This window comes from Pseudoliparis swirei, chromosome 24 (assembly GCF_029220125.1).
Source record: "Pseudoliparis swirei isolate HS2019 ecotype Mariana Trench chromosome 24, NWPU_hadal_v1, whole genome shotgun sequence".
NCBI lineage: Eukaryota > Metazoa > Chordata > Actinopteri > Perciformes > Liparidae > Pseudoliparis > Pseudoliparis swirei.
The window spans coordinates 7,807,070-7,830,882 of NC_079411.1; the positions used below are offsets into that span (position 1 = coordinate 7,807,070).

Consider the following 23,813-nt stretch of genomic DNA (forward strand, 5'->3'; position numbering starts at 1 on the left):
GCTCCAATCACTGAGTCGTGTGTGTGTGTGTGTGTGTGTGTGTGTGTGTGTGTGTGTGTGTTTGTGTGTGTGCATACAGTATGTGTGTGGGCAATGCTGTGTGTGTGAAAATGCTTGCGTGTGCGTCAACACCTGACCACACACACTGTTTGGATGAACCGCGGTTATCAATTGCACATTAGACTTACTCTGGGGGCCAAAGTATGTCTTGTCCTTTCCTTCCTGCTGTCTTCTTTCTTCAATCCCACACACGAAGGACCAGCAACAAGTTTGTGTGTGTGTGTGCGTGTGTGTGTGTGCGTGTGTGTGTCTGCTGCCCAGGTGATGGAATGCTGAACACGCTGGAGTCCTGCCAGTGTGCCTGAATTTAGTTACAGCTGGTTGGTAACTGCACTGACAGAAAGAGAGTTTCCGTCTTTAATCTACATTTTTTATGAATCTGCCTATTTTTATAATTCATTGGTTGAGTGTAAAAAAATTCAAAAAATATATATGTTTTTAAAGCCATCACAAATATAGCCGTCCATATTGTGATGTCATTAAATTAGTTGAAACAAACCACCACCATCAATGCAGCTCTTTGCATTTCTTTAACGAAGGAATGATTTTTTATCTGAACACCAACTAAAACTTAAAGATGTGCAATTTACAGTCATATAAATCAGAAAAACAACAACAAATCGTAACTATTGTGATGCTGGACCCAGAAGTGTTACGTGGCTCAAATGAATAATCAATTATCAAAACTGGTGACCTTTAATTCCCGTGGATCAAATTCCAGTTGACAAAACAATTTCCACTAATAGTCGACATACTTGCTTTTGTTCTGGAGCTTTCACATCCCACTGTCCTCATCAGCACTGGAAAACAACTACAGTATAGTTCTCAGAAAACTGCTCATGTTGGCTTAAATGTTACGTATTGAGAAATATTCATAAAATCAATTATTCCAGGTAATGTCAAGTAAAAACGGTAATGTCGGTTTCCATTTCTCATATGTGATCACTTTAGTTTTTCTTCTGTTTGACATGATTGTAAATTGAAAATCTTTGCGTTTTGGACTCCATTTTTGGCTCTGGTTATTTGTTACTTTTTACTATTTTATGTATTTTCTGACAATTCTAATACTTAATAATCGAAAGATTAAGTGGCATTAAAAATAATCGTTATTTGCAGTGCTGTCCTCTGGCTGACACCACTATTTACCTCCTATCTGTACCCCACTGCACTGCTGTGCAGTGGGGTACATTTCCTGCTCAGCTTTATTTAAAAGAAAATGTACAATATTGCACCAGCACTTTTCTGTCATTGACATCGTGATTGCTGCCTTCAGGCAACACCTTTCCCATCTCATGGCGTATACCTATTTATATAGGAGTGTCTGATGTTTCGCTTCCCCATCAAACAAGGTAATGATTCCAATACTGTATTTCATTCATCAAGCACACTGGCTTCAGCTGAGTGATAAATCCACTCAATAGTGTGTGGGTGGTATGGGCTGCGTACTCTGGGTGGTCATATTTTGGAAAAGTCCAATAAAGGTGTATAATTTAGAGGTCCATTTTCATCTAGCTTCTACCAGATGTACACAAAATGTCCTGAGGTAAGCAGCGGGTCCAACACTATAATAATTACATTTACAGGCACTGTCTTCATATTCCCTTTGGCAGGTTGGCCAAAATGTAATTAATTCCCATTGGTTCTGTTGCCAAATAAACCTCAGTTCATTCAGAAAATGTTTCCGTTTGGCGGAAGATTCACTTTGTGAGACTCGAGCACAGGAGGAAGTCAAAGTTTGTGCCGCGATGAATTGTGTGCTTGGGAAGACACCGCACTCGTTGATTTGCTGGAAGATTTCCTCAGGACATCAGCGTTGGTTTCACTGTACACAACGCCGAGCAGCTTACGGATCAGAGAGACCCGCTGAGAGGAGTGAGTGACAGAAGGCAGCAGGGAAGAAAGAAAGGAGCGAATGAGTGTTCTGGCTTCTTGACCTCTTAGCGTAAGAAGTCTTCTGAGTTCAAACTCCAGTGATTACAAGCTGAGCTGGTATTTAAAGTGGCCCTACTCCCTCCCCTTTCTTTACCTCCCCTCCTCTGCCCCCCCCCTCCTCCCTCTTCCCCCCCACCGCACCCCTCATTCACTGCAGACTCGTGTGAGCTGTGTGTGACAATGTCTACGACTTGAATATCAGAGCACATACCACATGAACCTGTGTGTGTGTGTGTGTGTGTGTGTGTGTAGGGGTGTGTAGGTGTGTAGGGGTGTGTAGGGGTTTAGTAGAGTAGGTGGGCAGGGTCAGGGGTTGCTTGGTGGGGTTCTGGAGCCAGTGGGCCTTCTCTATTGTTCAGGCTGGAGGAGCCTCAGGGGGGCAACGAGTATTGATGCCAAAGGTATTGCCTGCTTACGGCAGGGGGTTAGCAATAAGTGTGTGTGTGTGTGTGTGTGTGTGTGTGTGTGTGTGTGTTCTTATTACGTGTGTATTTGGACCTTTGCTCCAGAAGGAACCCGCAAGGGGCGGGAAAGGGAAAGTAATTACAGATGATATAGGACCAAAGGGAGGAAATTGATTAAAGAAAATGGGTGACCAGGAAGTAAGCAGGGATCTTTGTTTCCCCTTCAATTAAACTGAAATGTCGCTCTTTGAGCTGCGTGGGGTGGAGCAGGACTTTAGGGGAAGAGGGTCGGCAGTGTGGGGGTTCCTTCTGGAAGAGGGGAGGTGATGTTGATGGATGGAGGGACTCGACACCCATGATAGCCTCCATACGCCAGCCACTGTATGCGTCTGATTAAAGGACGTTAGCTGTCTGCAGCTTGCACACCGTAATGAATTAAAGGATAGTTACAGTGTGTAACAGTTTATTGTCCTAGTTTTGGGCATCAGTGAAGTAAGTTTAAGGCAGAGCACTGAAGTCACACTTCTATTGGCTTATGCAAGCTTCAGCATTCTTAGTTCATTCCCAGCAGGTGTACTGTGCCGACGTTATACCACAAACTATTTCACTATACTATCGTTTATTGCAACAGCTCCCTACTCCGTATGTGGTGTTTTGTAATTAGGATTAAACATTCATGCATGTCTGTTAAAGGGGTTTAGTTGTCCAGTTTAATCCTTGTGGTCGTTTGGATTTCTTTGAGAGCTCCTTCAACGAGCAGAGCTTTTCCCGTCACATTTAACTCTGTAACCGTTTGCTGTAAATGGTCACTTCTTGGACTGAAGTACTTTGCCTCTAACGTTTGACAAATAGTAACATTTTACTAACCAAGTTAATTGCTCATGTCTGGAAATGTGGCATCATCACAACATTAAAATTATTTTTCATTATCTCTGGATGCTTTTCAGGGCCTTCATGCAAAATGTTACCTCAACTCTTGTTAACATTTTTATTCTAAGTTATAAAAGTTATATTCAAATTTTCTCGTGGAAAATGAAATCTGGGCAGCAGTCCATGTGAACACTATTTCAATACACAGTATGATGAGTTTGAATTTTTTTATTTGTTGAATTAAATTGAACTAAAAACAAAATCTTATGCAGGTTCATATAGATGTGTTCATATAGATGTGGATTTTAAAAATAAAAATCAAGTGTTTCCTCATTTCAACCTTCAAGTCCTCTCTCTCTCTCTCATTTACTGTTGCTTCTCTGTTACTTGCTTGGCAAATGTGAGCATACAGTTTGAATAGTTTTACAAGGCCAAGTGAGAAATAACAGTGAGGGGAGGTGGTGATGGTGGGTGTGTGGGATGGGGGGTGAGGGGGAGTTAAAGAAAGGGAAAACAGGTTGTCAGTGTGGTTGAACAGCAAAATAGCATTTTCTCTCTCGGGCTCAGCCTCCACAGATGTTTCATTCAGGCCCCATGGCAGGGCCACTCTAAAAAGTGCTCCAGTCCCGATACAATTCAGGCCCTTTGTGCGCTGAAGGAGAGAAGCTCAGCCCACTGTTTACTGCTCGTCCACCCCCCATCCCCCTTGTGTAACCCCCCTCCTCATGTTAGCAGGCGGAACAATTGGGGAGGGCCTTGCCCAGAGCTGGGGCGGTGTGGCAGGTCAACAGAATGGGCTGTGAATCCTGTGCCTCTGAATCCTCCGGGTGGGTGGTCCAGCTCTCTCCCCTCTCTGTGTGTCTCTCACACACATAGAAACACACTCTGCTCTCCTCTCAGTGGTTAGCTCATCCACCGGGCCGGGCCTGGTGCTGATGCCTGGGCTCTGTGATGTGGTGATAGGTGGCCCGGAGAGGAAGCCAGACGGGGAGTCTTTCTTCAGGATTAGCGGACTCCCAGTTTCTCGTCACTGCGAGCTGGTCCCGGAGAGACCCGGTCAGGCCAGTCGGCAGGAGGGGCCTGCGGTGGCCCACGTGGAGCCCGCCAGTGACTGGGTGGCAGTTAACACTAATCCTGCTGCTGATTACCACTGGCATGGGGAAATAAACAGTAATAAATGAACCTACAAGGCTGAGCACACATACACCCTGACAACAACTCCACCCACACAGGACAAGTATTGCTGACACACTTGTTCAACGACACACACACACACACATTTATAAACATTAAAAAGCAGCAGCATTACAGCAAATAACACATCTGTAAAAAGGACCGAAAACAGTGACAAATACTTGAAATGAAAGAAGTGTATTCAGATGGTTTGTGTATTTCGACCCAAAGACATTTATATCCCACAAAGAAAAACACCACACCTCATGTGTGAGAAGCCGCAACCAGTGAAAATGTGGCATTGTTTCATTATCGCTAGATAAATAAATAAAGTTATCAGTCGGTTATCAAATGAGTTACCGATTCTGTTGATCGACTAATCGACTCATTGTTGGATCTCTATTTGTTTTCTCACTATTGTCATATCTTCCTCAGCCTCCACAACAAATGCCTTGACATATTGTTGTTTATCTTTTATCTTTTAAACTGTCAGACAAATTAAATGCAAGATTCCTTTACGTTTTGTGAACCTTTTCTAGCTCATTTATTCCCATACATGAGAGAGGGGAATCAATTTAGTTCAAGTTAAATGGACCTCTAGCAAAAGAAATGAGGGCAACTGTCTTAACCCCAACTGGTGTTTTTCCCTTTTGTCACAGCGACATCTAGTGAGCAGAACATTTACTGACAACAGTGGAACAATTGCACCAAGTTACCTGTTTTGCAACACTGTAAGTTTCACAAGAAAAAGACAGACAGTTGTGTTATGACTTAACGATTGTATTGCTTCGTGGAAATTAATGGAAAAGTTCATCCGTCGAACACGAAGAGGTCAATATTTGATGAAATATTTGATGCATATGCCTTATTGTTCAAGTAATGAATTTACTTTGGATTTACAGTGAACCAAGATAGACCTCATCTTGTTGTCTCTGAGGCAACGTACCAACAGTTTGTTTCCTGTCACTTACACCGTTTGAGCAACACTGCTCTTTGATGCATCCTGTCGTGACAGACGTTGATCCTCTTTTTGGGGATCTTTATATACATGCACTGCTGTGAGGCAGTGAGGAAGAAAAGTAGCATATGAAAGCATCACCTTTGCGCTCAGAGCTTTTATAATACATTTATGAATATACATATATATATATATACATATATGTATTCTGTGTATCTAGACTACCCTAACCTACTGCTACCTTCAAACAAACGTACAATGCCCTCCATCGGTCTTTGCTTCTTTTTTCTGGGTAAGGCTTTTTATATTTATCTCCGTTTATTTTCTTCATATTACATTTTTAAAGCACCTGAATAAGCTGTAATGAATCAATGTATTTATTGCTATCGAAGTTTTAAGTTTTGTTGTCCATATGACATTTTTTTCTAAGAACCTGGTATGATATTCTGTCTTTGTTTAAGTCATTAATTTGTAGATAGTAAAAATGCAATGAAACTTATATTTAATGCTGACTTTAATCAAATGAAATGCCTGAATCAGAGTTTCTGAGTAAAAAGACAAGCAGTGCAACATCTCAATATACAGTACTTACATAGCTGGTTCCCGTCGGGCTTACAGTTAACAGAGCTACTGTAAGTCGTGTAGTGTGAATAAGCAGTGCAGGGTTGATTTACCGATCAACAAATATCTGTAAATATACTCTGCAGTAAAGTGTATTTTAGCGTAATCAATGTGATCAATTCTATATTGTATGTCAGACCAAGACACAATCAAATAAAATAAAAAGTCTTGAATTTGATCTTGTGAAGGTGTCATGCTCAAGCTTCAGTCATGTTTGTTTTCCCCTGTTGGATAGTTTTAAAAACGCTGTGTATCTGTACACATGACATCTATTGCACCTGTCCATCCTGGAGAGGGATCCTCCTCTGTTGCTCTCCTGAAGGTTTCTTCCCTTTTCTCCCTGTGAAAGGGTTGTTTGGGAGTTTTTCCTGATCCGATGTGAGGTTCTGGGACAGGGATGTCTATGTGTACAGATTGTAAAGCACTCTGAGACAGATTTGTAATTTGTGAGAATGGGCTATACAAAATAAACTGAATTGAATTGAATCTTTTCCTGCAGGTGTGGTTGTTGTTTCTGTCACAGCAATTGAAACAACAACAGGGAATGGGTTTCCCACAGCGTCCACTACTGTCAATCTTTCCGCCACTGTAACACCCGTCAGCGTCACCACAGCCACCAGCACCAACAATGCCACTGCCAAAGGGACCATGAGCAGCAACAAGGGCAGCAACACCAGCTTACCCTCCACAACAAAGCAGCAAGGTGAGGGCGTATTCATGTTGCCTTGTGCATGTACAGCATATACATGTCGGATTACTCACATATAAGGCTTTGGATCAGCCGATTCATCACGATGTCTTCTTTTGTTTCGGGATCGGTCCTTTCTGAAACATTGTTTGTTTGTGCCTTACGTGATCCACTCATTCAGGTGGGGCGAGCACTATAAGTGTCAACGAAACTCAAAGTTCATCCCCAATCACCACCACCAAATCTAATAAGCTATCCAAAAGCACAACAACCATCAAAACAACAACCAAAACAAACAAGGACACAAGTAAGTTGAGACTGGTGCTTAAATAGACTATATTCAACAATTGTGTGCTCCTTAATTAATCTGATTTCAACGTTTTACATTCCAAACATTTTTAAACTGTGGGAATATATATGTATTGTACAATAACCGCAAAACTGAAACATATATGCCAGGTATAATATACAGTTGCACAGCCTGGAATAGGTATAAATGAAACAGCTCAAATAATCCGTATATTGCGCATCAACCACATCATTATTTTGTGTGATGTAATAACTAGATAATTGTAGAAATCAAAATGTTAAATGATGGAGAAAAATGTATATCTGAGTTGAAATTGGATACAGTGATGAATAAAATCGATGCTGGTAATACTTTAGAGGTGCATTGATCAGTAATTTTATATACAAGAGATAAACTATGCAGAAGGACTTCTTACTGTGAATGGTGGCTCTGCAGTCCTCAGCTGTGTTTTAGCATCTGTTAACTCTTTGTTTTTCTAAAGTAAAATATTCCCTCTGGATTTGCCAGATACAAAAGACAGTAAATATTGGACTTACTTTCAAGATTAATGTAAATGCTGCTCTGTGTCTGCTGAAAGTGTAACATTAGATATGCAAGGTTTTTCGAGCGATAATGTCGCTGTTGTATTTTTAGCTTGTTTTGCTGCCCCCAAGTGGCCAAAATAAATCTGTTAATGCAGCTTTAAAACAGTTAAATATGAAACTGACAATTAAGTTCAGAAGCAGCTTTTCCATCTGACTATATTATGAGGAGAAGGTGATATTTTACTTATCATTAGCAGGTTTATTCTGACAGACTAACATCATGTTGAAAGTCATTGTTTGATTAGTTTTTCTCTTTTGAATAATAAACATGAGTATTTAACTTTTTTTTATAGGAAACACTGCTAAGACAAAGAAGTCGACAGCAGTCGACAACACCGGTGAGTTTCATTTAAATGTGCTCCAGAATAAGATATCAAGTGATATCAAACCATAAACAGTCGATTTACATCGCCACGATTTGAGCAAATGTGTTTTTCTTTGTAAACATTTCTACAAACGTTATTACCTCCTTCAGGCCTTATCATCCTCATGGTGATCATCCTCATAGCCCTTGGATTTGGAGTTACCTGCTTCGTCTTACGGAAAAGAGGAAGGGTGAGTAACGTTAGCCGTTTGCTTCCACTAACGTACCAAATAAGAATTTGTTTGATTTTAAAAAACAACGTGATTATTAATCTACTTTCCGAGAGCAAGAGGACGCAATTGATACTATACTCACATTTGTTTTCAAAAAAGCTACCACTAACAGCAAGCCTAGCATAATTTAGCATAAAGTCTTGAAACGGGGAAACAGCTAACTAAAGCCTGCTAATTAATAATACATTATAGTTTGGTTAATCCACACACAGCTGTTGATTATTTTACCTTTGGACAGAATCAAGAAAACATAAGATTCAAATGAAGACGACAAAGAAACAGCCAAGATTTTAGTCCGTGGACATAATGTCAGGCCGAGATTCCGATCAGGACTCAAATGCTGAGGCGTCAGTGAGCAGTTTACTAATCACAACAAAAACTCCTAAGAGTTTTGGTAAAAAAAAAAAAAAGGGCTGGCTGCTAGGAGCGTGGCCTGGTGAACGACCCATGAGGAAAAACACTTTGGCACAGGACAGGGAAGACGCAGACTATGAGGGAGGGTGGGAAACAGGGACAGGAAACAATCACAGGGAGACAATCAGACATCAGACCGGTGACACATGAGGAAGGACAGTGACCTGAGAGAGGAGAGTTAGACTTCAAAATAAAACAGGAAGTTACGAGACAAAAACCCAAGACAAGACAAGCTTCACCACGGTGTGACACATAAAAGTGTTATCAATCCTCTTATTACCCTAAATGTAATACCATTTCCTCCATTTTTGTAACTAATATGTGTGTTTCTGAATCCCCTCTTTTTACAGCATGCCTCAGTCGACTTCACCTCCAGACCGGATGAATCCAACATCCTTCTCAGAACTATGGAGCCCGACTTGCCGATTGATGCCGTACCTCAGAACGGTCAGTCCAACACACCATCATTATTGTTTATTAACTATATCAAAGAGCAATGTTACAGAATATGTCACATTTATATAAAGGAAAATAAGTACCCTTCAAACTTAAACAAATTGGGCTTTTCTGTTGTTGCAGAACTATTATAAATCCTGATCCTTCTGTGCTTTTCAGGTCTGCAAACCTTTGAAAGTCCAGAAAAAGAGCCGCAAGAACCGGAGGCCAAACCTGGAATACAGGAGGAGCAGAAAGGTACGAACAAACCTCCGACTGATCAGCATTATGGGGTTGTTGTATCGATGGAGCTCAGAGAACCAGGATAACATTTCTTCTTTTTGCAAATAAAGTTGTGAATTTGTATGTGTTTTATGGGCCAATGATGTGCCATCTTCCTTCCTCTTTCACAAGATCAGTTAAACTGAATATAAGGAAGTGCTTTTTGTGTCTCTCTCTACACTCTAAAAATACAGAGATACTGTGAAATAGTGTAAATGTCCTGCAGATATACAGTATATTTCATTATCATAGAAAAGATGGGGTGCTCCCCTCCAGGCATTAATTTGTCAGTATTACAAATATGGACTAAACTACTGTTAAATCTTTACCGTATGTCATCCAACTTTGTCAAACCATAACATGTTTATTAAATGGTTGTGAGCAAAGTTGGTGTGAATTTTGTAGGAAGGAAATCTGAAATTTGCAAAGCAGCTTGACTCAAGCTTGACTTGAAAAACAACTTTGTTGCAGATCAGTTAAGCACTTTGTCATCAAGTGTGTCTTCATAACTCAACAGATCCTTACTTTGAGAAGACAGGGTGGACATGTGGCCTGCAGTACTTATGTCGACCACATGGTGGAAATGGAAGCCAAGTTTACAAATTACAAGATCGTTCAGTTTGCCTTAACTGCAGCCGACAACTCATATCTCCCTCAGTGTTATTGAGCATGTGGTTATTTTGACATATTTTTGCTTATGTTTTTCATTATAATTTCAACGAACAATACATGCAAAAGTCTTTGTCAGATCGTTTTTAAATCCATATCTTCAGTAGATATTTGTGAATTCAAGATAACTCACACTATAATGTATGCATTGATAACAATATCTAGCTATACATTTGACGTCATATCATCTAATATGTATGAAATCATAAGTTCTTATTTGTGTCTTATTGTTGTGAATGAATTTAGTGTTCCTGTTTTACTCAGAGGTCTTCTCAGGATGAATAAGAAAAGGTAAAAATGTACATCTCATGTCCGGGCTTGCCTCCCTGCCCTGGGCCACCCTGTGGAAATGGTCAGTGCTGATGGACGCTCTGACAACCAGCTTCCTTTCAAAGGGTTCTCTTCCTCTCATCGGAGAGAAGAAGTGAAACTGTGAGCAATCAGTGCAGGTGGGCTGCAATCTTTCTAATCATGCTGGGTCCTATTGTTGCTGGTTGGATTCAAGTTGGTGGCAAGAAGAAGAATCTGATTTGGCTGAAGAGGACTGCTTGTCCAGTGCACTCAAACTCACTTGTTCTTTCTTAAGTGTTCAAATGAGGTGAAGTGGATGCTGAATAAATCAACCAGGTGCTTGGTAAATTGTAAATTATTGGGATTATCTCCCAAAGCTCAGTACAACATGGCTGGTCTGTGTTATTGTATAACGAAGGATACAAAAGTGACAAAACAGATCAATGGTTAGTCAACTTTTGTCAGAATTGAGTGGAGCAGGTAAAACATAACACAACCCATATCTTCTTCTTCTTCTTCACATTTAGATTTAAATACATACAAGGCAAACGATCTGATAGTTGTTGAGAAATATCAGAGGGAGTTCAATGGTTTAGCTCTCTTGAAAAACTCTGTCTGGTTACTGCACCCAGCTGTTCCCAAAGTGTTAATTAATGATCTTTAGAGGCGCTTGTTCGCGTTTTCTTTTGGAAAAGGCCAGGCTAGCAGTTTCCCCTTGCTTCCACTCTTTAAGTGAAGGTAACTGCCACCTGACTATCTCAGTACGTAACAGACGGACATGTGAGTGATACAGAGCTATTTAGTTGAAACTACAGATGACACCTTCTGGTCTAAGACGAAAGCATAATGTGAAGCTGCCAGTCAGGTCCAGAGTCAACCTGTGGTAAAGCGCCTAGTCATCCGCCGTAAACCGGACAGACTTGATGATTCTCTGACGGTTGGAAAGTCGTTCGAGGAGCCATCTTACTCATGGCCGAATTATGTCTGGAACAACAGTCACCTTCATCTCCGCTTTCCCTCCACCTAACCCTGGGTCAGATAATGATGGGGCCGCCCGACTTTCCCACAGCCTCCAACAGCTGCATGGCTGTGGCTCATTAGGAACTGGTCAGTAATCAGCCGCCTCATTAACAACGTGGTGGCTCCTTGAAATGCCTTCGCCAGAGAGTACCCCCCACCCCCACCCTCGACTGTTATGGTGGAACCGCTTGAGACATCTTGCAAATCCACAATGATGTTACACAATTAATGTATTGCAACAGTCTTACTTCCTATTAAAAAGGCATGACATTCAGGTTGGGTTTTTCCAGTTTGTTTCATTAAGACTTAAGCTGTGTGTTGTTTTAATTCCTCCACGTATTGTTTTATGTGTCACACTTTTAACTGGATTCAGAGTAGGAAAAACAGTATTAATGAAAACTCTATGTGTTTTGCTTTTGTTGTCCTTCACAGCTGAGGCTGATAAATCTGTGGTTGAGTCTGCTGCCCCGGCGCCAACCCCAGACAGCTCCGAGGACAAGCCCAAAGAGCACGTCGTCGAGCAGAGTCCCCCCAAACCTGTGGAGCCGAGTGTGGAGGAGAAAGCTGATGACGACGGCGTCGTCTCCAACGAAACCTCTGTGGAGTCGCTGAAGGAGGCGAATGAGAACAACAGCAACAATGCTGACTTCAGTCAGACAAGAGGTTGGTATTTAACATGTGTCGTTGTTATTCCTCGTAGTAGTTGAGATATTCATTATTTCAGTCACACTAAGATTAACAGCAAAGTGGTCAACCACTTAGGGTTGAAAAAAGACAGTAGTGACCAAGTTTGTTGACTCTACTTTAAGATGGCTGAATAATGACAGAATGACTTATATTTTAGTTCCAACTTCCTGCAACTTGTCGCATTTCAACACATTTCCGGCTAATCGGGTGACAAAAACAAGAACTTACAACTATGTAGTCATTCAGTGTGTTAATTTTCTGGGTGTGTTGTGAATCCCTAGTTGAGTAAAAATTCACTGCATAACATTAAAAGATTCTTCCAAATTTGTTGCTGACATTATTTGTGGTTATTAGTCATTTGTCGCTGTAATCCTCTTCAAACTGGCTGTAAAATGATCTCTGGTACTAATGATTCATCGACTCTGCTGTCAAATTTACAGTATTGGAAAGTATTTAGGTAACATTACAGCAGTTGGTTCTTCAATTTAAGATCATGATTTGCATTTCTATACCACCCTCTGGTAACCCCTTGATTCTTTTAAACAGACATCAACTTCTGGGACGTTCCTCTCAATTGCCCGGTGTGAGACATTTTGCCGATCTGCTCCTGTGTTCTTCAGGAACTTGGTAAGATCACATGGAAACGTTCTGCTCATCACTGCTCAGCCAGCTCCCCACCACCACCACCACCACCACCGCCACCCTGCCCTGTAGGTTGGCAGACTTCATGAATAACCACTGGGAGTGCTGTGTTAAAGCTTCTCGTCCTGGATTCAAACATTACAAATAGAGAAGTCATAACCATTCAATCTAAAATGATAGTGTGCTTGTCCCAAAAATTGTAAATCATATTGACAGTCTGACATCCAGTAGTTTATAAATAGTCACTGGAAGCTGCACCCGTATAATGTATCACCTTTGGTCGTTGAAAAGTCAGTTTCACAACCGACAGTATATCATTCAAAGTGTTGCTACTTACATTTTTAGTGGTTTGCTAATATATTCTTGGAATGGCTTTTTTTGTGTGAAGTAGCTATTTCGCTGTCAGCAATATTATTACTTCAAGTTCCACTTTTTTGTCTTTTCCCCAATATATTAACTGTGGCTAATTAATCTCCATTATGATGTGAACACTCTTAGGTGACGAGCAACTAACTCCACGTCTGAGGCACGTCTCTTCTGCTAGATTTCTATGTAAACCACACTTTGCATCATTCCTTTCTCCTTCTGGTTCCTCCATGCTCTATCTGCCACTGATGGCTGAGTTTCCTCTCACACCAGTGCTAACATGGGTCCTCTCAGTCTAATCATCATGTGCTGCAGGATGTGAGGCCCGCATCTGCACCTGCGCTCCCTCCTCTCTTCCTATCTGCTCAGAAAGACTCGGGGCCGAAGCCCGAGGCCTGAGGAATTCACACCGCTCTTAATAGCTGATGATAATCTCACATCTGAGGGGCTAACCGCTCTCAGATGCGCCGCGTTAGCAGTCAAGGATCATCTCCGTTCCCACAAAACCACCAGCTTCACAAATCCAAAGCATCTCCGTCAGTGACGTGATCTTCATGTGACAAACAGTAGCCATTCTGACTTGTCTTTGTAAGAATTGCACACCTGTTTCTGATAACATTAATGACGGACCAGTTGTATTGAAGCATCTCAATTGGTATGAAAAGCACAGGTGTGTCTAATTACATTAACGAGGGGAAGGAGCTGGTATTATGCACCGTGGCTCATTGGCATAGCTTACTGGGACCCTTGATGTTAGAAGTCATCATTAAAGTGTCTTCACCACATACAATGATATAGATTGTGTGATCTCAAAACAGTTATCATAAAACATGGTCCAAGGTTATGGACAGCAATTGCATTTTTTTTTTTTACCTTTTTTTACATTCGTGGTCTCTAATATGACCTGTACCTGACAGCATGGTACGTAGTAGTTGTATAAAACTCAAACATGCTCTTGATGGAACAGTTCTCTGTCTTTTGGAACCAAAAAGCTGAACACCTGCGGTTCGAGATGCAATTTAAAATTTTAAATTGATTTACTAGTCTGTAGGTCATAATTAAACAGTAAAGAAAATGCCAATCATGTCCCAAGTAGACTGTGAGAGACTGTGAATAACGCCATTTGAAACGGAGAAGGAAAAAGTGAACACTCTTTCCCACCTGGTGTGAGAAGTGATGAGCGAGCTGGAAATTAAAGTTAAAAGGCTGCTCACCATTCAACAGTTGTGGATAATGGATATGAGCTGACAGGTCGTAAAATAAACCACATAATTAGACCTGGGACTTCACTGTGTTATTTTCCGGTCAGAACTCTTTCATGTTTAATGGTTAATGTTGGAGGAAACTGTCTGAACGCCTGGGATGAATATTTCAGAGCGAGGAGGAGGCAAAGTAAGATTTAACTATGTGAGACAAACTAAGTTAGTCGTTAGTTTAAAGCAGCTAGTTTTTTATGCAGAGGCTCTTTTTGTGAAGGGGCTGCATGGTTTTGGTTCAGAGACAGGTCATGGAGCCGAGGAGGGTCAAGGATATAAAGCTGAACAATACGTTTTTGTTTGTTACTCAAAAGTCGTTGTGTGTGGCCGTATGATCATAAACAAGTGTGTCAACTTTATGTCCTTTCATTGCTCAGGTTAAACAAGAATTTATATATAGATTGACTCGTTTTACCTTTTTAGCAATGCGTCTCCTTTTACTGCTTTCTGATGTAGCAAAAGTCACAATTTCCTTTGCCAATATATTACAGGTTTAAACCCAGATTTATCGTGTGCATGATGACAATGGTGCATGTGGTGAATGCAGGATCTTTATCTCAGTAATAACAGTGAGGGGAAGCTTCCTGCGTCTGTGGTCTGATGTGGTTAAAACTGGCAGGTCGACCATTACACCTGGGCAACTCTTCAGGAAGGAGGAACTGTCGGAAAACGCAGACTGAAGAAAACAGCTGGTGGAGGCTGGTTCTTCCCCTTCCTCTCATGACTTCTTACCACAAAACATCTTGTTTTGGGGAGGAATTCCCAAACTTGTAATTGCAAAGTTGCAAATATAACTATTAGACTTGCATCATTAAAGGACTGTACATCCTGTGCTACTGTACATGCAGTTTTGAGGCAGACGGTTATGTGTGTCACCTTTTTCATGTGAAGATGTTGGCAATGCTCTTGTTCTCACATGAACTTAAAGGATTGTACAGTTAGCTACAGTATGGATGGAGAAATGTTGTCGGTCCAGTGGATTACAAAAAAAGTGTGCAACTATATATTTGTTCTTACATACAAGGTAATATAAAACTATGCACTTGCAGTTTAATGCAAAGAAAGGCTCTTTCACAGTTTTCATGTTGTGTTAGTGTTGAAAGCGTAATAGTGTTATTCAGCATCATGAGAAAAGGATTGGTTCCAACAGCGTGGGCATAGTTTTCCTCAGCATAATTATTGTGTAAATAAAACCTGGTAAATTATATCCAAGAGGAATGCTCAATAATTTGATAATCACGAGTTTCATGAATTCAAGCATCACCTCATAGGATTTGGTTCTTTCGCGTCAGTGTTTTGGGACACACAGTGATCACATACAGCTGCTCTTTGGAGCCTTATGCAATCTGCTAAATGGCTCATTGCATGGGTGGAATATAGAAAAGGTATAAAATGCAGAATCCAAGGCAAACTGTATGATTTGAGCCAATCTAGAATGTCTTATTTTACATGGCAATAGTTCAAGGCATTGTGACCAACATGGGTCTTCATCATTATCAGTTGTAGCTTGCACACCAATTATGACGGCGGCTAGCTTCTCCTGACATATGTATTGTTTGCATGGTAGCAATAGTTGAAGCGTTTAAATAAATATTTTTTTAATGTTAAATGAGATGATTAATACCACTCTTTTGTGCACAATAAATATGAAGCAGAAGTCAGTAGCCAGTTAGCTTAGCATAGAGACTGGCAGCAGACAAAATATGCAGTGTACTGGACTTCGATTTTCTGAACTTTAACTTTTAAGACCAGATGTTATTCACGAAAAAATTTAGTTGAGTTTGTTGTGAAACTGAGCCCCTTATGAGCTCACGGCGTGATTTTGTAAAGCGGAAAACAAGGCTCAGACAATGACAAATTAGGACAATCTGATTGTCTTCAAACTGAACACAATGCAGATGTGATTAGACATGAACACCAGTGTGTGTCTGAACGCACACTGTATTTTAGCCTCTCAGGTTAGCTTCCTGTCTCATGTCTATTTATCAAAACCAACTTGGGTGCACATCCTCTTCCTGCTTTGCTTTCTCGACCTGCAGAGGTTTCTGGGTTAAAGTCCTTTCCAAAGGTCATAGGTCAGATAATCCTAATTAAAGGGTACACAGTGACTGCAGGAGAATAATGTGGCCAGAGTCAACTGGCTCACATTCTTTGCCTGTCATTGAGCAAGTCTCTGCAGAATTGGATGCACAGCGGCTGCTGTGATGTGTGTCGCAAACCAAAATGCATTTCAACAAATGTCAGAACCGGAAGAAAAAAAAGAAAAACGATATTTGTGAGAAATGTGGACGGAGACATGATAAATTGCTTACTAGTTGGCCTAGATTTCTCCATAAAGTAAATAATTACGTCTCCACTATTCACCCAATACTTTAATATTTCATATTCAAGCATGCAATTTAGTATTTTAGAATTCATATTTATTTCTATCCTGACGCAGGAAGCAATGTCAAAGCAGCGGCCAATTAAAAACGAACTCCGACTTTCCCTGACCTACATCCTCTTATTTTAAGAGATGTCCAATTATGCCAGGCCTTGACCTTTCCTATTTACACTATAGACATTTTACAACTAGTGTCACATTTTCTAGATTCTTTCTTTGTACTGCAGTCCATACTTTGGCAGGTGGCCCGCAAAATATTCAAAGGGCTCAATTCTGTCCTGCATGTTTCACTTCTTTACACCACAGTGCAAGTCTCTCAAAGAAGTAAAGGAAGAGGTGGGAGGGTAAATTGTGAAAACAATTTCTAGAGTCAGCACTCCAGTCACACGATGTCGAGTTACAGTGGGTGAGTTGTGAACAATCACACCCTTGAGATTTGCCTTTACTCTGCCTAGTTACCAAGGCTGTGTTCGGTTTTTTTGCAACTCGTCTTCTATAAAGAGGAAGCATCTGTCTAGTTAAGGACGAAGTAATGACAGCTTACTGTAGTTTGGAAATGTGTCATGATTCCTGGTGCACATGTCTTTGAAGACTTGTTTGTGTTGCTGATTCCCCGTTGCAGTATTGGATCAATGTTAACATTATGTTGCAGAGAATAAAGGAATCACTAATCTCCTGTTAAATCGTCACACAAATGGTCAAATCTTATCAGGTTGAAATTGTGGATGTGCATTAACAGTTCTGAGTAAGCTAACATATTTGTCATGATGGAAATCATTAAACCTACTGTGAAAGTAAACCATCACGCTAGCAGGTAGGACAGCATTGGATATCTGTACCAAATTTACTGTACAATAATTGTCAAGAAGCTAGCTAGTTGAAGTTGGCACTTAAAAGATGACCACAGCATGAAGATTCGTCCGCTTTCATGTCAACGGGCCCAGATCCCGACGCAGCTGACTGTTCAATGACCTACGGCTTCAAACCCCATGAGGTCTATAGCTGGAGGGACAGTTTCCTCTTCTGTTGTCCTCACCAGGCTGCTCGAGACATTCCTGGCCGGGCTTTGTGCAGTTGGCAGGACTGCTGTGATCAGGAGGCCTGCTGACAGACGGACATTCATTCACCTGCTGGTATCGCCTCCGGCATCACCTGCGCATTCCTCGGGCTGTGTCAAACTGTCAAAGAGTCACACCGGCGCCTTTATTACATCTCTGTCTCACATCTCTGTCTCACATCCTCCACACACAGTTTAAAGTAATCTCAGGTGGAATCTCACATGATGCTCAATAAAAGTTCCCAACATAGTTAAAACTCTAGTGTCCTTTTGTTTGATGTTACTCAGTAGGTAACAAGGTGACACGTGGTCCTGCATAATAATTCTCCAATGTGATACTCTAAATTTGATAGGGAACCCCAGAAAGTGGTGCAGCGAAATTCATCAGATTCCTACGTGACTTTGTGAAGTAAACACTGGGGTAGTTGGTCGATTATTGTTACTGGCCACTAACAGGCTGGCCAGCTGGCAGCATGATGACACTAGTCAGTCCAAACAGCTCTCCAAGCTTCTTTCTATTTTCATGGTTCTGCGCCATTGACTCTCTCTCTTATTCTCAGGATTACTTTCCTACAGTTATAGAAGGCTAGTTAACTTCATGGGTCGCTAATGAAACAGTAAGGTGTTTTTTCTGCAACGAGGAATAAAATACACAGGCTGTCGTTATTCAGCTTGACTTACTTGACTTAAGTTAATGCAATTCAAACAAAGCTAATAACTTAATGTTCTTAATTTGTGCTTCTCAAGCACTTTATTCCCTCGAAGGTCAAACTGTCACGGTGGCTTTCTATCGGTCAGCGGCACAAATCCATGTGTCAAAGTTCACCAAAGCTAAACTCCAATACAAGCACATGTATGGATTAACTTTGACCCTACGAGTAAATATACTTACCATAACAAAGTGCATTAGAATTCATTGTTTTTGCAAAAGTTTGGTGTGACCGGCCCCTAACCACGACCTTTGACCAAACCTACATTTATTTACAGTTTTTTTAAGACCATTTTTTTAACTCTAATTCAAACTTGATCCTGACCCTTTTTCAGTAACTCTTAATTTAAGTCATTCTTAAATCAACGCAAAATCAAACTCGATGATATCTAGGAATATTGTACACTAGTGTGAGTCCCATCTTAAACTCGGATGTGTTACGTTCACTGAATTAATACGAGTATGATTTATATTTCTGTATTAATTGAATACATTTAGGATTTTGTTTACTTATTTCGGTGGAATTCTTTGAACTGATATTCAATCATTTGCAGCAGTTTTGCATCTTGTTTTGCTGTGAACAACGTCACTCATTCTGGTTCAGGAAACTTAACCTTAAAGTAATCAATCCGTCAGGTCGGATGCATTTTATCGATCCAGTTGTTTCAACTTCTGTGCACTTCTCTTATTGTTCCAAAGACATTCATCACTTCAAGAAATACATACAATTTCAATTCAGTGACACATGACACAATTTCAGCTCCAGAGAATTAAGTGAAATTAAAATCTTAGAAGTTGTTAGAAATGTCGTTTTTGCTTCAGATGCCAAATTAAGTAGAAGACAGAACAAACTTACTTAACCTCCAAAATCATTTTTACAAACTGTTAGTGTTTTACCTGGATGGCATTTGGGGGTTTTCTATTTATGGGTGACTGAAAACGATGAACATCTTTGCATGGGATTCAGTTGAGCATTTCCTTCCACACAACTAAATCCCCCTTGGAATTCCCACTCTTTCAGCAGCCAGGTTTCACTCCAGCCGCTGACTAGTCTCCACAGATCCCTATCTATCCCGATCTAACTAAACTAAGATCAATGTGAAGTCTTACCTGCAACCTGAGCCTCAGTAGTCACATTACTAATCTAAAACAACCCCCTTTATATTGGATGCAGTTCAGATTAACCTGTGACCAATTTGAGAGAACAAATGACCACTTTAAACGATTGGGTTTGAATGATTGTCAAAGTGCAATAGATCAGTTGGCCCTTGAGCCTGTTGAAAGCATCCGCTGTATTTGAATTGAACACTGAAGTGTAAAGCGTAATAGAAATGTTTAATTTCCTATTTATTCAAACGAAATATAAACCGCAAGGTTAACCCTCCCTGACCCACTGTTACATAACGCTCCGAGAATACACTGTTTGTTGCAGTCACTTATTGGTTAAGCATAAGTCACATCAATAGATGTGGAGTAAGATTATCTCAGCTATACTCTCCCTCAAACAGATGTCTCTCCATAGAGGTCAAAGGTCATGGCAAAGGACACATCAACTTGGTCAAAGCAGAAGTTAAAACTTGAAAAAACAGCTGATTGCAGGATGTGTGACTGTGGGAAAAGATAGATTTCATCATTCTGTGCCTTTTGTTACTGTCTTTCAGATTGAAGAAGTGACCTCAGGGGAGAAGGACACGTCTGTTCGTACGGTGTGAGGAATCTAGTGCACCTCTTTATTTCCTCTTTGTTGGAAACAAATGTATTCCAACACAGCAGCTTTTTAAAAGTTAAACGTCAGCTGAACTAAGTTTTAAGCATTTTACTGATTGAACTAAATTTTTATTTGACAAATGGTCACAATTTACTTGGTTTATATACTAAATGTTATTACTTTTGGTACTACAATACAGTTATACACTTTAGATTATACCCCCCATTGAGCATGCATATAATAAAATGTTTATAACACATATAATTGTCTATTTTGTATTTGGCAACAATTATAACTCGTTCTGTGGATATATATAATAGTAGATTAAAATACAGCTGTTATAATATGAAATATGTCTTCACAGTTACAATTGCTGACAAATACTTTAAATAAATTTACCAACGTTACAATATGTTGGTACATATTTGTATATTATGATAAGTATGATATATAAATAAAGGACTAGCAGGTTTAAATAAGTTATCTTGTTTCAATTAAGGATGTAATGTTATTTTTTAAGATCCTGCACTTTGCTTTTTCATGCTGTTCCCATTCAGTAGTATTTGAGGTTCCCTTATGCTAAAAATAATTGCTGTGAATGACATGAATGTATTAAAGAAAAGTGTTCTAACTATGTCCTATATGTTTTTTGCAATTATTTACCATTATAAATTATGTATTTACAATTTGGCGGTTTTGATCAATCTTGAAAATCTTAACCAACTGCATTAATGATAAAAGATATCAACCGGGTTTTTTTTTACCAGATATTACAAATCATTCTTTTTTTTTTCATCCTAAATTTAAAATAACTTGATTAACTTTATATAACACCATGTAACCTTAAATAATGAAAAACTTTACCCATAAATGTTATTCACAAATTTCTGATATCGATCTCCGTATAACCGTATATACTTGCACCCACTAGAATTGACATCATTTTTCCTGTGCGTCTTTAACCTCAGAAAATACTGATTCTATCAATAGCATTTGTTCTGTCCACCAAACTGAACCTCTATTTCTCTCCTGCTGACTTTCACCAACTGTTCTTTTATTTTACTGGAAGTGAAAACACATGGACTGGAATCCCCAGGAACTGTGCATTATTGGTGCTAATTAAACCCTAAACAGAACATGTATCATTGACTTAGGTTAAGATAAAACAATGATCTGCTATTTAACACAAAATGAAGCACAATTAATTGCTGTGTGGGGTTTCAGTTCATCCCTGGAGGACTTGCCTGTATAAATATGGATCTAGATTCCAGTTTAATTTCACGAGCCATATAATATTTTTATAATTTCCATCTATAGTGATGTGTTGCCCAGTGTTTGGGGCCGATCCAGCTGCTATATCCAGCCTGTTTCCATGGGCTTCCACTCTCCTTTAAAGACGAGTGGAAGCACCGGCCTATATCAGGATGCTTTAATCCACCATTAAGCGGATGTAATGTTGCACTGAGCTTGCGGTGCAGCAGTGACGGTACAAGCGGGTCTAAATTGTGCGCCCGTACCCCTCAAACCTGACCGCAGTCATGGACACCCTGCACCAATTCATCCAGTGCAGCAGAACACAAACCTGTTCCTCCTCGGAACTGGATCCAAATGTCTCAGGTCTCAGTATCCTCTATTTATACGCTGTGTATATTTACAACAGGCCGGATGATTAGGATGCTAGCGAGCAATGAAGAGAATGTGGGGGCTATTCTAAGGAGTCATGAAGTTTATCAGGGATGAGGCACCTTGCTGATGCAATTTCTTGTCTTCAAAGAAGCTGTCAGAGCTACTTATCTGAGCGACTTCACACATTCTGCAGGTGATCCTTTAAAAAGAAAACAGATAATCAGATGATCTCAGAGAACTTGAGATATCTATTGCAAGAGTGGAGAAAGAGGAAAGGATCAAGTTTATGCACATACACAAACAGCATCCCACCAATATGTCTGTATCTACTATGAATTTCATTATATCTACCACTCGTGATGCAAAGTAGTGGGCAGCTTGTCTTGAGATCCAACCGAACATAAATTAGTTTTAGATTGAGAAGAAATGGAAAATATTTTTAAAAGTTTTAAAAAGAGTGTCTGTTTAAGAAGAAAAGCGTATCATTCTTTTCTTGTTGCTTCCAATGCAGGGACTACTTTTTTGAGGAGTGTCACATTAATCTCCTGTAATGAAACAAGTAGCACAACAATGAACTTCATCAGGAGTTGAAAGAGCAAAATGTGACGGAATCTCCACAGTCAAGGGCTCAACGTGGCATAATAGTCAGCTGCACGATCATAAAACATGAAAAATGCTTCATCAGAATCAGAAACAGGATCAGAAACATTTATTATCTGCTTGTATTACTTGTGTCACACGAAGAATTTGACTTGGCGGCTGGTGTGTACACATTAGACAGACAAGCAAAACAACAACAATAAAAAACAATCAACATATAAGATCAAATCAATTAAATAAATCTGTTCATGAGGGTCAGTGGGGGTCAGTGTGGGTCAGTGGGGGATGAATGAAGAACAGATGTTTTCTGCATAATGTATCCAGATAGAGGGGAGGTCTGAACCCTGGTGTATTGTCTCTGTATTGTCTCCAGGGACAAACACACACACTAACAGTGACACATATCAAGCGCCCTGCACAGCTGGACTGAGTTGCTCATCAGCCGCATGAATGCTTGAGATGTTCTTCACTGATAAGAGTTATTGACAAGCCCATAATGTGAAGAATGAGGATTAAAACTGTTTTCCTTTTTAACCAGAGAACATCCATTGAAGCATCTGTCAATGTGCTAAATTGAGAAATATTGTAAGGATTTAAGATTACTAAGTCATATTTCCTGACCGATTGCATCAACTTAATTGATTGAAGTCATTTAAATAATTTCATATTTAATTTGTTTGTGGAATTTGCTATATTTTTGAGCCTTTGGTGTTAGACAACTCTATATAATATCACATGTTCAAATGAGATTATACTTACAACCTGTGACACGTGGTGATAAATAATGACAGTTAGCCAGTGTTTGTAGCCTACAAATGTAGCTCAAGCAAAAGTTCAGTCAGGAAGAAACTCTTTACACTCTGGTTCATTCATAAGCAGTCTCTTAGTCTTGCAGTGAATGAACCAACCAATTAGAAGCAGTGCAGTTCTGTAAGACAATCACAGCATCTATGGCAATCTTTTAAATATGTTCTCCTCTCTGCTGCTGTCAGTTGTCGTTTGAGCTCATGCGACCCTTCTCCACCTCAGGCTCCTCTAATGGGCATTACAGCAACTCTTCTTCTACAGCACCACCAGTGTCTTTTTGGTTTATGCAATAAAAAACAACTCTTAGGTTTAGGTAACAAATCCATGACCATAAATCCAAAACACATATCAAACACCGGTCTCCTGGTTGACCGTCCTGCTGGTTGGACCTATCCACTTTGTCTCCCACCCACCAATAAGAGTCTTTTGGGGATATTATTGATTATGTTACTTTCTCTGACTGATGCTTATTCACGTGAATGCATTTAATGTTTGTCTCCATCACGATTTTTATTTTTGGAACTGACACAAATAGATTGCATTTTGGGACAATTTGACAAACCTCCATGCGACGGGGCTGTAAATTATGGAGATCTGCATCTGAATGTGCCTTTATCTTGACAGACGTAACAACTGCACCAAGAGGGAATGTTAGGGATCGAGG

The 23,813-nt window shown here is 40.1% G+C and overlaps 1 protein-coding gene across 1 annotated transcript; it reads left to right on the forward strand.

The window, feature by feature from the left end:
• The first annotated feature begins 5,621 nt into the window (after positions 1 to 5,621).
• Positions 5,622 to 20,752, forward strand: LOC130189796 (uncharacterized). The gene is made up of 10 exons (XM_056408735.1): positions 5,622 to 5,689; positions 6,518 to 6,721; positions 6,888 to 7,013; positions 7,894 to 7,938; positions 8,076 to 8,155; positions 8,962 to 9,058; positions 9,227 to 9,304; positions 11,741 to 11,971; positions 12,542 to 12,622; positions 20,070 to 20,752. Exons 1-9 carry the CDS (start codon positions 5,656 to 5,658, stop codon positions 12,580 to 12,582), a joined length of 936 nt encoding a protein of 311 aa, XP_056264710.1. The 5' UTR covers positions 5,622 to 5,655; the 3' UTR covers positions 12,583 to 12,622; positions 20,070 to 20,752.
• Positions 20,753 to 23,813: the final 3,061 nt, after the last annotated feature.